This window comes from Haemaphysalis longicornis, unplaced genomic scaffold (genome assembly GCF_048455015.1).
Source record: "Haemaphysalis longicornis isolate Haplotype H1 unplaced genomic scaffold, Haemaphysalis longicornis Haplotype H1 scaffold_1, whole genome shotgun sequence".
Taxonomy (NCBI): domain Eukaryota; kingdom Metazoa; phylum Arthropoda; class Arachnida; order Ixodida; family Ixodidae; genus Haemaphysalis; species Haemaphysalis longicornis.
Window position 1 is genome coordinate 472649072 of NW_027526203.1, and position 16799 is coordinate 472665870.

The following is a 16799-nucleotide window of genomic DNA, read 5'->3' on the forward strand; positions in this document are numbered from 1 at the left end:
GGTCACGGCATGAGGAAGAGTCTGCCGCTGTTTGCACTGCAAGCCTGCACGACAGAGTTCCTGCAGGTGGAATGACGCATTGGCGCTTCCCTCCATGGGCAGGGGCCCCGCATGAACCAGGACAGGAGCAAGCAGGCCACACGCTTGCTGCACTGCGCATCAGTGAGGGCCTACACCCCAAACGTGTTTGCCTGTTGCGTCTCATAATTTATTTTAAAAAAAGGGGGGGGAGAAAAAAAAACAGGCCGGGCACGTGGTTTTAAAGCAATTCGCATGGTGACCGAACACGATTAATTTCTGCTCTTCTTCACTGCCCTCAGTGGAATAAGGTGGAATAAGCACAAAACCAAGATGCTGGTTTCGCATGACATTATTTCCTTCGTCTGACCTTTCGCATAACCAGACGTCATTGCAAACTTAGCAATCCCCATGGTGCGCCGGTATAGACCTCTTTTTAGGACACACAGTGTGGACAAGTTTGAGTCTTTTAATAGAACTAAAGAATGACAATAGAAATGGTGTAAAAACTGTGAGTGCTTGAAGCCCAGTTTTTGCACTTTTGAAAGAATTTCAGAACCTACACCCTGATCTTGGAGGCACGTATTTCCCCTTTAGAAAAAAGGCAGTGCTAATACAGATTAAACAAGCAAAAAAGTTGTGGAGAGGGGAGCATGGAGAAAGCAGGCGAAAGCCCGCGAATCGCCGGAAAAGAGGCGCCGTTCCCCTCGCTCAGCAGCCATGGCACGTCATGGGTCACGGGGAAACCCGGCCGTCCAATGGGACGGCAGGGCGGTGAACATGACGTCATTCGGGAGGTGAGAAGAGACGCGCGGAGAGCGCGCGAGGGACTCGGGAGGCGACGACCACCGGAACAGGAGCCGGGAGAAACCGGCTCGTCTCAAATAGCATCGACGAAGATCGTCACCGGTAGCGCCTGAGTCAACCGACTCGGCCGCTCAAGCAGCACGGGACCCGTCGACGATGCCGAAGACGGGAGCGCGAGGGTGGTTTGAAGAATAAACCACCCCAGAGGATTACCGCCCGTTGTCCTTGCCTCTTGCCTGCCTCCCCACGCCGGCGCTGTCCACACGGCAGCCGCGTGCGGAGGATCGTCTGAGTCATTCCCGCGCCACAAAGTTGATGGGAAGGGCACTGTCCCGTTTGTCCAGCACTTGTCCCATCAGCCTTTTTGCTGTTCCGTTTGCTTTAGCGCTTTTTTTTTTTTTTTGGAGGAGCAAATTTACCACTACTACTATTATTCAAAACTGGGCATGATGTTGCCAACAAATTAGAGACCCGCCAAAAAGACCTCTATCTTCTGTTTCCAGCACTGATTTATTCCTCTGAGTTTGTAATCGCATAACCTTTCGTTAGATTCCACACTGCAGTGAAAGATGCAATAGGAATGTAGACATATTCACATGCACGTACTTATCGGTGATTGCTATCTCAAAATATCCACCAAGTAAACCTTGTTTTTAATAAAATATTTATTTTCTAACACCCTGCAGCCGGTGACTGAGAGCAAATTATCCTCATGACCAAACAACCGAGTTGAACATTAGCGTGTGTGCAGTTCACGAGCAGTTCTTTCTTCTTGCGCTAAAACTGATTTAAAAAATGTACCGCTGATATTTAAACATAGCGTCTCCTAATGTGTGGGAGAGACGCACTAGTGCACAGGCTAAAGCTCCAGTGGTTTCAGGCTCGGCATGATTTTATAGTGAGGACTGCGATTTAAACAAGAAACAATGGAAATAGCAGATCAAAAAAAATTAAAAGCAAGCAATAAATTGCTTTGTGATAAATTTGAAAACACACGGAAGAAACAATTCAGAATGTTTTCAAGGCCGTACAAGTTGGCTAGCCATTGGATGCACATGGTGCACATTATGAAATAAGAAAGAGAAAGTTAACAGTGCTTCCTGAGCTCCACAAATTCTCATGCAAGACCACAAGGTCCATATTGGGCTTGCGCTTGCAGTTGCATTGCCTATGGTGGGGTCAGCCAACGATGGGGCTGGGATGCAATATACCAGTACTCTGTTCCTAATCTATTTGACTACAGCAGTTTTTGTGTATTGAACTCCCTGCAATACATTTAAATGCATTCTAAAACATAATTCCAAGCTTTCCGCAATCGCAGGGCTTGACTAGCGGCATTATTTGCTTCTTGTACGCCCAGCTTTTTCATGTAGCCAAGCACTTTTGGCCTGCACTTTCATTTCTGTGGTTACATGTAGAGCTCAACGGCTACATGTCCTGGGAACATGGCCTCTAGTGCCCGCAATACACACCGCAATTTAAATGCAAGCTATTCTCCAATCGCTGCTGCTCGAATATGGGCTCACTGGAAAAGCTGCCTTTTGTGGTTCCTGATGTGGAAGCTTTGCTGTCAGTTGCCATAGAAATGCAGACCCCCCCGCTGGCTATTAGCTTATACATACCGAAACAGTTTGAAAACCAGTTAGCACTGGCGCACCGTTACACTACCTGGTTTAGTCAAACTGGAACTGAACCATAATGAAATGCAGCTGCCAAAACCCGAAACGGCACCTTTTTCATTTGAACACCCCGGTTCAAACAAAAGTTTTCGAAGGCTCTGACATTGATGTTGTGGGCCATCAGGGCTAGTAGTGATAAATACAGTTTGCGCAATTCCAGGCTACAACCTGCAATGCTATTCACCGTATTAACACTTCTTTATAGAAATTACTGTAAGATGCCAGATTTTGTTAGTGTAAAGGATGCAATGCTTTCACTGGAACTTCTTTTGCAGGGTGACCATACAGAGGTCCAGTTAATGTCAGCCTCCCCTAACTCATTACTGACTGGTAGAGTGAAAGTACTCATTTACATGTTTTACCAAGCATCTGCTAACCTCTCTCCTTTTTCTGCAAATATCAACTATGCCATAAGTCACGACGCAGCAGTGACTGCACTGACATCACGTCATTTTACTCTTTCGTTACCGCGCCTATTCAAAATCTTTCAATGTGAACGATACCTTGGGAGCCCCTTTTCATAGCGTCCCACGCGTTGCTGGAACAAGTAAAGCTATTTGGAGTTAGCTCAGAAAATGCCCTTCCAAAATCAGTTTTGCTTTCATTCTTGAAACAAAAACCTGATTTTTGACACGCGTTTGCATCACCTGGGTCTGGAAAAGGGGTGTGGTCATCGCGCGTGACTGCTAACAACGAAGAATGCGTGTCACTAATGATTACTCTGCATCAGCGTTTCGCTTCTGTTATCACGGCATGAATGGTGAATCAGCAAACGATTTTCAATCGTCAGGTTTGCATTCTGGCAGCAATAATCCCTGAAATCGGCTGAAAATGTCAAGCAGTGCCTATTTGCAAAGCTACTTTATGATTTTAGGCAGTTTTATTGCCTTTGCGCACATTGTTCTAAGTTGTGTAGTAGTTCTTACCACAGGACCATTCACGAACAGTTTAAAGCAGTTTTGGTTTCGTTTCCGCATTGCGAAGTTCATATTTGGTGCTACTACGCAGTTACCCAACTTAAAGCCTACCTGCCATGGCACCTTGAGCGTCCGCGACTGGTCCTTGAAAAAAGCATGCCGCTCCTGTTTTCACTCAACCCTAACCCGATTTCTGCGATAAGAACTTCCCCGATGCAAGTCAAAAGATCACACCCAGTCGCCAGATATCTGTTCCAACGAGGAGAGCGCTTCAAACCGGCCTTGCACACTGCCAGCCAGCTGCTGGCCTGCCAGTTTCGTTTCCATACAAGGGTATCTCCGGTGGTCTAGTGTTGCTTCTTAGTTAACTGTCTATTCTGACGGAGTCTGCAATAAATCTTGTACTGTTCTATTTCAAAAATGTTAGGTGGCGCTGCAATGGAAGAGGCTCGTGGTGCTTATCTTTTTTTATCACGCAACAGCTACTTGGCCAAAGTTTGTAGGGCACGATTATAGCGCGTCGCACCTCACTTCTGCAAGCAAGGCTACAATAGTGAGTCAGAAGATGATGATAAAACGCAACTCTATGTTTTGAGAGATGACTGCCAGTGAACATCAACAAGCATCAACCACGGAGTTCCGTTCTCAACTTCATGCATGTTTTTCTGCATCGCGTGCTTGTCCCAAATATTGTGCTGTCCGTAAATGCGAAGTCAGCCATTGACATGATGTTTTTACGTTATGTGGGGGCAAATTGGTGCCTCTGATAATGACAAACCGCCACGTTTATTCCAGGAAGCCACCCGAAATGGCACATTTGGAATTGGAGGTTGGGCCTCACTGAATGGCACGAGCACCACGCGTGCTAACATTTTTTTTATATCTGACAAACTGTTCCGTGCAAGTTGACATTTTTTTAGGGCGTGTTTTTTTAAATGTTGCCCTACAAAATGTATACTCTAATTTTTTCTAACAGCAGCAGTTTGTTATACACAACTCCTTTTTTATCATTTTTTTTCGACACCTTGGCAAAAATTTTCATTTTAATATTTTTTTTTCCGCAACTATGATGTATGAAAACATTTCAAAAACTGGTGTTATTGGAAAGGCCGGTTAATATTCTGCATTTTGAGTTCCTGTAATTACTTCCTAACCAATTTTTATAGCGGAAAAAAAATGTTTCCTTGGACCCCTCAAAATCAGTCAATTTTCCCGCAGTCACGAAAAATTTAATTAAGTGGGGGGTGGACCTTAAAACAGCTCCCTTAAATTGTCAAGTATACTCTGTTAAACTTGTCAGTCTTGCTTATTTTTCCCCACTGATTTCAAATATGCCATTATTTTTTGAGTCAGTCAATTAGTTTCCAAGTTAATTAAAGATAATTACCCATTTTTGGAGGAACAACAGACAAAACAGTGTGAGGCATAAAACTGTAATCTTTACATTTGCAATACTATGAACCATGGTGAATGCAATAAGATAAGCGGTTTTTTGATGCACTGCTTGGAACTAATTTTACAGCTCATTGAACTTTGATGTTTGAAATGGGCATTTGAAATGGTTCATAGCCACTGGTGGCACAAAAGTTTAATGAGCTGTAAAATTAGTTCCAAGCGGCGCATCAAAAAACCGCTTATCTTATTGCATTCACCATGGTTCATAGTATTGCAAATGTAAAGGTTACAGTTTTATGCCTCACACTGTTTTATCTGTTGTTCCTCCAAAAATGGGTAACTAATTGAACTAATTGAATGACTAAAAAAATCGCGGCATATTTGGAACTAATTGACTGACTCAAAAAATCACGGCATATTTGAAATTGGTGGGGAAAAAAAGCAGCAAGACGGGCCAGTCTCACAGAGTTTACTTAGCAATTAAAGGGTTAAGATCAAAACCCACACTACATGATCTTTGAAAGGGAAACTGCACTTCACTCACTGCCATGCGAACTTGGCAAAGTTCGAGTGGCTTTGTCATACAGTTCGTGGGCAATGACCCACAGCAGACCAGCAAAGCAGTGCCGTAACCGAAGGCACAGTGTGCACTGCCTTGCTCCTGCTGCTGCAGTGCGACACTTCGTTTGGCTTTATATGGACAAATTTAGAAAAAGCTCATACTTCACTTATCACTACCAGCAGAATGTTGCTCGTGATTTCCACAGAGTGGACAATGTAGGGTATGGCAGAGCGAAGAGCAGTGGCAAAAAACATCAGCAGGCTGTCGACTTCCTTGCTCTCCTGTTGTCCATCCGCCTGCCAGAAATCAAACGTAGAACGAGTGAGCAGCAAAATTTCAATCAAAAGGCCAATACTTGGTTTACACCAGCATAGACTGACATGAATATGAGTCGACTGCCCCTCTCCTTCACACTACAATCACACAGCAAGCACTCCCAGACACACACGCGCGTGCACTGACAGTGCTCAACTTCAGCTCTCCCATCCTTTTCGGGCGGGTTAAATTTGGTGCTTTTATTTTTTCTCTGTGCTCACATGCATCGGCTGCAAGCAAAAAATGTAATGATAATTACGCTAACCTGCATAACTAAGAAGTTTGCTAGCTAAATCGTTAATCTTATTTTTGTGCACTGGTATGGATGGACGAAACGAAGCCATTTCGAATGTGGCCCAATGCTGCTGATTGCCCCTAAAAGTCAATCTTCTACTTTGTGCAAGAACGTACAAAAATTCAAGCCCATTTGATACAGGAACACACATTCAAACAGCGGGCGCACGCCTGCCACTCCTGTTATGAAATGGGCAGCAATGCAAGTGGGCCACAAACAATGCGTGACAATGGGGGCCACAGCAAAGCACCAGGGGCGTTGCACGGCCACCTGGGGCTAGATCACGCAAGCGGTCTGGATCTTGTCTTTTGTGCTCTAAAAGCCTCGAGCTTGAAGCTACTGCAAAAACTTGAGGCAGAACTTTGATTCTGCAAAGCCATGAATACGATTCCTTTGGCTTTATGGTCCACTGGAACATGTTCTCAAAGGTAAACAGTCAGAAAGGTAACTTCCATGCTTTACTTGCGCAACTCATCGCATCAGTTAACCATTTTTTTTTATAGCTGCCAAGCCTTCTAAACAAAGGACAAGAAATAGACTCGTGCGTCCAGGTAAAATGAAGCACCTTTACAAGGTGACACCCACACAAACCTCCTTTTAAATTCTGAATTTTGAAAAAGGCTTGTGGAAGGCTTTATTATTACAAAAGAACCTCTTTTGCAATGACTGTATGGGCAGAACTGGTGAGTGTGCTGGTATGGGCCTGTTGGTAGAACAGGACATGGAAGTGAAGTGCTAGGACAACAACAATGACGATGTCCCGCTTCCGTGTTCAAAGTTGCGCATTTTTTCAATAAAGCTCCGTTGGAAGTTAGCCCTTGTGCCCGTCGCCTCCTTCTGTCCTTGTCCCTTTTTTGCGCTTTTAACTAGCCCAAACTCTGCTACACTATCTTTGAACACTGAAAAAAAGGCTAACTGCCTAAGCCACCTTAATTTTACAAAAATAAGTACCCATATCGAAGAATGACAATAGAAACAAAAAGGGCCTAGATTTCAGTTTTTCCACGTTCAACCGTGAACCATCACGTAGAAGCGTTAAATTAAAGGCACAAAAAAGAGGGGTTACCTATGCCAAAGCCACTCACCTGATTACTGCCATGCAAGGCCCGTAATACCAAGAATAATAGCAACATGTCCCCGTGTGATAGAGGTGTTGCATTTCGGCTGAAACAAAATTCAGTTATATAGTTAGGGTGAATGACAATGCACTTACAGACAGACGCACCCTGCTCTATGACAGCAACAGACAAAGGAAAACTGGGCGTCTGGGTGAGGGACCCAGATGCAGAATATAATGAGAGTGGACTGCTTCAGTGGACTTTGACAGTGGTCGATAGTAGAGCACTGCACGGGCCTAATTTTAAGGCCCGAGCCCGGCCCGGGCCCGTAACACCTAGCCCGAGCCCGGTCCGGGCCCGGGCAATCATAAGTGAGCCTGGCCCGAGCCCGGCCCGGGCCCGCCATCTCAAGCCCATGCCCGGCCCGGCCCGGTAATTTATTTTTTTGGCCTATAAAAATGGCCCGCGCGTGTGTGACCAGGCCCGGTCTTTGACGCTGAAGAAAGTTTGTTTATTATATTCCGGGCGATCAGACGGAGCATGTAGTCTGTACAAGCACGTCATGAACTGAAACGCAACAAATAAGGGTTTAAAAGTGCACGTAGTTTAGCTTTCACCATCTGCAGTTCACGCCACATCGGCGTAATAATAGCTCGTATTCTTGCACGAGAGACATCATCACCTTTGATTACCAGACTATTGGCAACTTCACGTGGTTGTCTAGGCCACAAGTTGGTATTGCTGAAATTTCTTGATCCGCATTTGAATCAACGAGGATGTGCGCGCGTTGAAATACTTCACCTGCAGTGGTTGTTAAGCGGTGGTGTTTCTCTGGCACGCAAGTTTGATTCCCGGCCACAGCAGCCGCATTTTGATTGGTGCGACATCTAAAACACACGTGTACATACATAGACATAGGTGCAAAGCTCCAGGATATCTGAATTATTTCATTCCTCTCTTGGGCATTCCTTGTAATCGTACCTTTGGTATGTTATACACCAAAATATAAAATCTTGATGCAGTAGAAGAAATGTCATTAAAATTGCAGTATAGTGACCATCAGACCTAGCAAAACACGTTTTTAAAACAATGCATACAAATAACAGCAAGAAGCACGCAACAATAAACCAAGAATATTCATTTTGATGCTCTTTCCTACACTTCACGTCGGACCTATTAACGGCCGTGCCTATGAATTCAAGCCCGAGCCCGAGCCCGGCCCCGGCCCGCGGCATTGAGCCCGGGCCTGGCCAGGGCCCGCCGATAATCGACTTCGGGCGGCCCGGGCCCGTGCAGTGCTCTAGTTGATAGTGCCTAGCCTCATCCCAATTCACAACTACAAAGGGCAGCAATGTGGCATTTACCTGGAGAATGATGATACAAGTTTGTGATTGAAAAGCAGAAAGCTGTGGCACACCATCTCTCCTTTGCAAGTGTAGCGCTGGAACATTTCCAGGACTTCTTGCAGTAGCTTCACGCAAGATGATGCAATGTCACTGTTTACCACAACTTGTTCGAGTGCCTAAAAAGAGAAGCATTCCATAGTTAGCCACATTATTCCAGGCATAACATTCAGCCAGTGCTTTGTTATAATCACTGCTTTGTTATGGCCCCTTTATACGTTAATTACCAATAATAAGAAGGGAAATCATTACTTTGCTATACCCTTTACTTCGTTTTGCGGCTTTACTCTACCGTGTTTCCGTTTTTTTTTTTTCTTTTTCACAACATCAAAGGTGGTTCCAGATGCATGCAACTCTCAGGAAAGTTAAACAGATACTTTTAAATCACACTATCAGTCAAGCAGTTATGTTTAATTTTGTCAAAAAACAGCACCTGCCATAACAACAACTGTTTCTCCTCTGTACAACACAGAATAAAAACACTTGAAGGCTATGAGGATCAGGCAGAACTCGGACTCCACTCTCAAGGCGAAGCTGCCTATGAAAACGTCTAGTGAGCAATCAACTACACATTTGTGAAGCAGGTCTGGGCCCACTAGAACCTATGCAGTATGCAGAAATGAGCGCAGAGGTCACCAGTTTGAGCTTCTCAAGCGCTTCCAGTTTTTTGTTTCTCTTCTTCTGATGAAGTTCTCTTCTGACTGACATACACTTCTGTGTTGTTATGGGTGACTTCTCTGCTCAGCTTCCCCAAAACAAAAGTTTTGGTTGCAGGTCAGCACTTGTCTCTGTAACTTGTACCTTTTTAGGCAATCAGTGACGTTTTAGCAAGTAACGTTTCGGCAACTGTGAATACCCAAGCCCCAAAAGGGGCCTTATTCCGTGACTGGGCACAAAGCCATTTTATTCAGCAACAAACAGACAGCCCCTTGCACTTGCAGTCACGTTGCACCAGTAATTGGTTTGCCCACAGCTCTGTCTTGATTGATTGTGGGGTTTAACGCGCCGACGCAACGCAGGCGATGAGGCGCGCCGTAGTGGAGGGCTCCGGATTAATTTTGACCACCTGGGGATCTTTATCGTGCGCCGAAATCTCGTACACACGGGCGTTTTTGCTTTTCGCCTCCATCAGAAAAGCGGCCGCCGCGGCCGGGAATCGAACCCGCGACCTCGTCACAGCTCTGTCTTAAATCACACTTACCTTGCCCAACAGTAGCCTTGAGTTCTCTTCATCTCTCAAAGAAAAACAAATATTTTGTAAGCTCATTCATTGCTTCATTGTGAAATTTTGATCACCACCCATTTTATTCGCACAATGTTGGCTGCCTGCTTGGCCTTTCATACACTAAAGCCTGGGCACACACAGATGCCACTTAATACAGCTACAAAAATGATGCAGTCGCACCCGGCTACAAGCATTATTTCGAAGGAAACCCAACTGATTGAACAGTGGCAATGTCGCAAACAAATGTTCACTACGCTAGGATTTCTACCATACTTTAGTTTTTGGAACAGACACTTTCTTTTAAACAATAGCAGCAATGTTTTCCCACGAGAAGTTATTAATTGTCAGTGCAAGCCCATTTTACAGTTCAAAGTAGGAAGAGCTGAAGGCGATTGGAAAACTAGTTCAATGCCTGGCAGGAACAGGTGGAAAGCTTTTTACAGCATACTCACAAACAAACTGCATGGCATGCTTTCTGTAAAACACAAATTTTTGTCTGCATTTTTTCTCATCAAAAAGAGTGACGGCTTTCATTATTCAGTGGTAAAAAAATCGTAACTCTAACATTCTCATACAAATTTCATAATGATAATAACAAACATACCAATATATGGTATAACATAATGTCAGTAATTGATTGACTGGTTGTAGGGTTTAACGCGCCGACGCAATGCAGGCGATGAGGCGCACCATAGTGGAGAGCTCCGAATCAATTTTGACCACCTGGGGATCTTTAACGTGTGCCGAAATCATGCACACACGGGCATTATTACTCTTGGCCTCCACCAGAAAAGCAGCTGCCGCGGCCGGGAATTGAACCCGTGACCTCATGCATAATGTCAGTAATACCAGAGTACTTAAATGCTTTACTGGTCACGAAACTGCTCCGTAACTCAATGGGAGAGCTTCATATGCTGCGTTTGGCCGCCGCGCCGTGGCGCCACCCTCTCACTGAGGTCACTCCTCAGGCGGCGTTGCGATGGCTCGAACGGCGAAGCCGCGGCGAGTTGTGTTTGTTTTGTGCGGGAAAAAAAATGTAACGTGCATCTCGCACTCTTGTGATGCGACTTAAGTAGTGCAACGACGATGCCTAACGTGTTGCGTCCCGGGATGTCGTTCCTTTTACAACGATACCACAGAAAATGTTTCCTTGTTCTGTTGATCGAGCGACGGGGAGCTGCGAGAGAAATGGAGGCGCGCCATTCCAAGGCAAGAAACGGGAGATTTCAGCTTCGATTATAAGTGTGTGACAGTGCGTGGAAATGCACTGTGCGTGAGAATGGAAAAAGCAATGTACCCTTTTGAGAGCATCGTGGACCTAGAATTGTACAAGGCTAACTTAAAGCCGGATTTTTGTAATATCAGTCAGGTTGTAGCGGTGCTTCATTACCTGTTTGCAAACTTGCATTACCTTGCGCTCAGACTCGTGTGTAAAAAAGCTTTGGGACGTCCTTGTGCTTTTACTTTTCATATTTCCGCGAATTATCTCTTAGGGTTAGTTTTGTTTATTTTGTAACTGCGCGTGGCCGATACCGGTTGCTTATCTGGCGTTTCAACCGGAGCGCCTGTTTGCTCTTTTTGTCGTACGTCCCGTCGGGCAATATTGTTTGATATGAAAAGGGTGCCACCTTGTCGCCAACTTGATTTTTTGTTTCTTCAACAATGTTCTCGATCCCATTACCATGGATCTGAAATTAATAACGTTCCGAGAGTAATGCATGCATAGCAAATGCCGCGCAACTCACTTTATTGACGTTCATCTGTGCACGTTACACTGCGGGCTGCTTCTTCGACGCTTGTGTTTCATTCTAGTCTTCTGTAGAACAGGAGCTCGTTAGCTCGCTGCGTTCCGAAAAGCTTTGAGTCGTTCTTGGCTACGTGGCAATATTCTGTTTCCTCCGTGTGCAACGCGAAAAAATAAATTTTTGTACACTGGACCACGCTCTTTTGTCTCCCTTTGTATATCGAATTTTTGTTGCGTGTGACAAAATCAGTTTTATTGTTCTTTTTTCGCTTCCTGTTTTTGCAAGGATTGCAAAGTGTGGAAGCGGAAAGACACATGGTGCAACATATATGTCTTCGTGTTTTGATCCTTCGCGTTTCTGCAGCGTTTTTAGATGTTCTCAAGTATGTACCCACTCATTGAAACGACAATACTATTGAGCTATCTCTTTTAGTGTTCTGTGCATTCCAGAGCGATCAACGGATTCATTAAGCGTAGTCTGAACGACGCATACTTGGTTTCTTTCAGTTTTTTTTATTGTATTATCGATAGGCCCGCAGCAGTCCGTTACTACGCAGCTACCGTATGTGTGGTATTTACAACTTTTGCTTTAAGAAAACAAGAAATAGAGATTTAAAAATCCGAAAACACGACGGCGCAGCGCTTGTGCCAGAGCACGCAGAAGCCGTTCCCGTTCGCGGCCGAAGTCTACGGTAATTTACTACGAAAAATGAAACCCCATTGAAGGCAGGTGATGACTGGACTATGCATCGCTAAATACTACGAAAAAAAAACACACTTTATCAGCGCGCAGACACCAAAAGCAGCGAGCGTTTGCACGCCAAGAGCAGGCCAATACGCCGCGAAAGCGGCCGCTGGATGACCTTCGTGCGGCGGTGGTGCCTGTAGTGGCGCGCGCAGTCCCTATATGAAACAAGCGCCGAAGTTTCGTGACCATTAAAGCATTGAAGGACTCTGGCAATACCTACCATCATTAAGCTGTTCTAACTATGCTATTACAAGTGTTTCCTTTTAATGTACTTCGCTATTTTCATACAACCATAGCACTAGAGCAATTCAACAAAGCATTTAGATAAGCCAATGTTACTTTTTGACAGTTCTGGATATATTTCAGCGCTCTTAAATCTAGCAGCACCGGGGAAGCAAAATGCTACTCTTTCCCTCACTTTTTCTCTGTGCGCCCCTCTGCATCGCGGCTACCGGAGCGCACGCACGACCACAGCCACTGCTGCTGCAGGAGCAACAGCTGAAGACAAGGCCAACGCACGTGTCAACATACTGTGAAAATTCTCATGCTTGCTTCCCCAGACAGCATGATACAAAAGGTCACCCAGAACACCAGGACGCAGCAAGAAGCCTTTTTACCACCTGGTAGCAAAATGTCAGAAACTCGTTCATGTGCCTCGAAGCTAAGCTGAACAATAGAACTGGTGCTGTGGAAAGTGGATACTGTTTCTAATGACAACTGTGCCTCATCATTTCTCGCCATATGCCACGTTCGCGCATCTTTAAAGCGCAAAGTGTTCAAGCGCGATTTAAGTTGCTGTGTTCACTGCCCAAGCGGCGTATGCCAGCCTGGCTTGGCGGGTGGAGTGAGCAGAATGGCAAACAATGTCACCGCCACGGGGAGATGAGGGCAAGAAGGGCACCCCCAAGCACACCCCGAGTGCGCCTCCTAGTGCTGTTGCCATGACAACTGGAACGACTCGCAGCTATGGCAATTACAACTTGCCTCCCCAGGGTCGCTACTAGGGGAGGATATGGAGACAGTACCGAAATTAGAGGCGACACTAGGCTGCCTCCCTCCTGCTTTAAACTGGGCCAACTGAGATTCGCTTAAAAATCTACAATTAATTAGAGCGCAACCCTATTCACCAAAGAAAACTGCTCAGCCAAATCATGGGCACCAAGGTGAGAACAGTTTGGTGCGCCAAGGTAAACTTGACTGCATTCAACCTACAAATGCTTCTATTTCAGCTGGCCGTCAGGGGTGCTGTACACCACAGAGCAAAGTGCAAGCCTCGCCTTCCATATCGGGAACCCCGTCAACGTCTCTAGCTACTCAGTTTTTGTTGCCCTGCACTCTCAGCACGAACTGAATGCGTGCTCTGAGCATCCCCCAACTCGTGGAAGCGTACCTCGAACAAGAAGACCTGGTCGTCCTCTCTGCACCTGTTGTACACTTCCATGGCTCTGCCCAGCAGCTCTGCTCTTGTGCTGCCTGTGTGCGGCTTCAGCCTGCAGCAAAGGAAGGGGAGGGGACTCCTTGAAACACTCTGCCTTCCCTCCCCGGCCACAAGAAGAAGGGTCTCTCACTCTTGCACGGCCGGGCCATACAGCCTCTGGACGAGAGCCACGAAGACCTTGAGCCTTTTGCGGCACACTGCCTCAGAGTCTTCCTTCTCCGAGTTGATGCCCAGAACAGTCCAGTCGTAGTACTGCGAGCAAAAATCCCAAAACTGGATGGTGACGCACACTTCATGAAAGGGCAATAATATTTGCCCCTTGCGAGCACGATGGCTTCCAGAATTTTTTTTTTTTTTTCAGAGACTGAGCAAGAAATACCAATTCTTTAATAAGGCCTATCGACAACAGATATTTTGAATGAGGCAAAAACAGCTGTGTTATGGACACAGGAAAATAACCACAGTCACTCCACTGGCTAAACACCAACTTACATATTTCCCTACTTCCTAACGTTTTATAACTGCCACACATGCGCACACACTTTAAGGTTCTGCAGCCAGATAGAATGCTGGGTGCTCCATTGCCCAAATTTCTTTTTACACGTCTAGAGCCAAATTATACGAATAATTTTAACTTGTTCATGGCAAGGATTGGATGGCAAAGAAGCCTGTGAGGCATGTGAACAAGCTGTAATAGTCAGCTAAAAAATTCCTTACGTATGTAAAAAATTACCGGTACTTATTCAGTACACTTTCTTCCCTGGTCTTAGTATTAAATGGAGTGTTACAGGTAGGCAGCAATGTAAAGAAAATGCTCGGTGCATTCAACTACACTGCTCTGCTATAACACCCACAAAAGAGCACGGTTCACAAAAACTGTACAGGAAATTGCTTGGCCTATGTTGATTTCTTGAAATAGTGGGGCATAAGGTATGCCAAGGTTTCCATTAATACTACATATTGTGGCCTCCGCCAGCTTATGTCACATTTCCCATGAGGCCAAAAAGTTGCTATGACCATAGCGAGTTGTGCTATTTTCCCGAAAGTTTCACTAAAACAGGCAAAACAAATGTATAAACATAATGCTTCTACTCACCTCTGTGAACATGCACAGTGTTTGGTCTTTGCAATGTATACTACTGTACGGATTTTGCATCCGTTCTTTCATAACTCGGTGGGACGTGACCAGCGGAGAGAAGAGCTGGACAAGCACGTCGTTACTGACTCCGTCCAACATGGGTTCACCCTAGAGTGAGAAAAGAGCCACAGCAAAGTTTACACACATCGAGATGCACTGGTAACGAGGGCAAGGATGGCTCTTCCTTACAGCAGCGAATTATTTTATATAATCTACAAATTGTTTTAATTATGCTACGTCTCAAACAAATCTATAACCTTAATGCGGTGACAGGTTCCATGTACACAGGTGTACAAAAATGGAACTCTCCAACGTCATCATTGCATTCATTGGGTTGCCATTGATTTTTCAATCACGGCGTCAAATCTCGGTCTAGGCGTTAGAGGTGATCATTGACGGCGGCTTTTACCATAGCCACACGTATGAGGCGACAGTTCGAGGGCAAAATACAGTTGAAACCGGGTCAGAATACTTATCCTCTCGCTTTTCCCCCCGCCTTACACGCAGCATTTGACATCACTATTCATCTAAGTTTATTTTAAGCCTGGTAATACAAATGTGTAAACCTCGAATGAGCATTGCTAATCAAGGCACGTGTTGCGGGTGCTGCGAGCCCAACTCGAATGCGCATTGCTTCGTGATAAGAGAACCTAAACAGTCTAAATCAACGACGAAATATTAATTCACACTCAGTCAACGCGGCCACGCGATCCGCACGTAGCTTAAATATGACTTACACCGTAAGCCACTTCGCTCTGAAATTCAAACTTGATGGGTTTTACATTTCACAGTGTAAGCACGTACTTGTTCAAAAGATCCTTCTCCGTATAGGCCATTCCGCGAAGCAACGGATATCATGTGTTTCACGAGATCACCATCCATTTGCTTAAAAACGACATCGTTCAACGTATCAAAAATAAGGAAGCCCTTCATAGTCACGCTGAAGGATCGCGGTTGCTTCTACATCACTTGGTACAGGCACAAAATACGTCGTGTTAGCAGTACGAGTACTGGTACAAGATTTGTAACTCTGAGAATGCACCGCCCAGCACGCCCAGGTCCACAGTTTGGTGGGAAGGGGCCCAGGGTCGCCGATCGAGTACAATAAAGCCCATCAACTGCGCTATGAGGCCTATGACCCAATGACCAATAAGAACGCGACCACAAATCACGTGACTGCCAAGCCGCCGTTTTCGAATACTGTTGTCTGCGGCAAATCTCACGTGGTGCCTTCAAACTAATAACATGCTCTGGACTAATAACTAATAACAAACTAATAACACGCTCTGGAAACTAAGGTTGCTGACTGACTTGACGTCTTTTGACTACACAGTCGCCAGCAAAAGTTTGCGGGATGTGCAGCGCGTGGCCACAGAACAGGGAGGATGGCGTGGCGGAGCGGCACAAAACTAAGGTCCCTCTTACACAAAACTGCATTGCTGCGCCATCTGCAGCCAGCAAGCGCCGGGTCGAGGCTCAAGTAGAGTCACAGAACAGGGAGGATGTAGCTCAAGTATAGTGAACTAGAATACTTGGTCTGCATATCGAGTTGGATAGTGAACTAGAAACGGCGGCGCGGGCTGCGTATTTTGTAGCACCGGTGATAGCAGAACGACAGCGATGGTCACGCGGCGCCATTGCGGCTGCCGCGAATATAGAAAGCATGTCACGGGCAAGCGAGTGACCAGAGATGCCCGGTAATAAATAAAGGACAGGCATGCGCAAAGCGCGCCTAGCCCGTCAGTTCCTTGAGCCTCGACCCGGCGCTCGCCGGCTGCAGATGGCGCAGCAATGCAGTTTTGCGCCGCTCGGCCACGCGCCGCACATCCCGCGAACTTTTGCTGGCGACTGTACGTGTATTTTGTATGAGGGTGTAATATTTTGTTTAAGGTTTGTGTGGTTCTACGTACGCCTCGCTATGAAATTATTATTTTAACATCAGAGTTGTTTTACAATCGGTAAGTTCGCCGTTGCAGGAAAAAATGCAAAGAAAAGGCCGAGCGGTGAGCGCTCGTGACCGCGTGCCTCGCGGCGTCCGCCGAGCGTTCCCGGCACGC

The 16799-nt window shown here is 45.8% G+C and overlaps 1 protein-coding gene across 1 annotated transcript in view; it reads right to left on the reverse strand.

The window, feature by feature from the left end:
• Hps1 (Hermansky-Pudlak syndrome 1 protein) overlaps nucleotides 1-15886 on the reverse strand; it is a 36101-nt gene extending 20215 nt beyond the window's left edge. The window contains exons 1-7 of the mRNA XM_077688203.1: nucleotides 15547-15886; nucleotides 14701-14850; nucleotides 13735-13856; nucleotides 13557-13656; nucleotides 8411-8568; nucleotides 7074-7152; nucleotides 5540-5674 (exon numbers count right to left, since the gene is read on the reverse strand). Coding sequence (XP_077544329.1) covers nucleotides 5540-5674; nucleotides 7074-7152; nucleotides 8411-8568; nucleotides 13557-13656; nucleotides 13735-13856; nucleotides 14701-14850; nucleotides 15547-15675 — 873 coding nt within the window. The 5' untranslated portion in view covers nucleotides 15676-15886. The remainder of the gene's footprint in view (nucleotides 1-5539; nucleotides 5675-7073; nucleotides 7153-8410; nucleotides 8569-13556; nucleotides 13657-13734; nucleotides 13857-14700; nucleotides 14851-15546) is intronic.
• Between the last annotated feature and the right edge of the window lie 913 nt (nucleotides 15887-16799).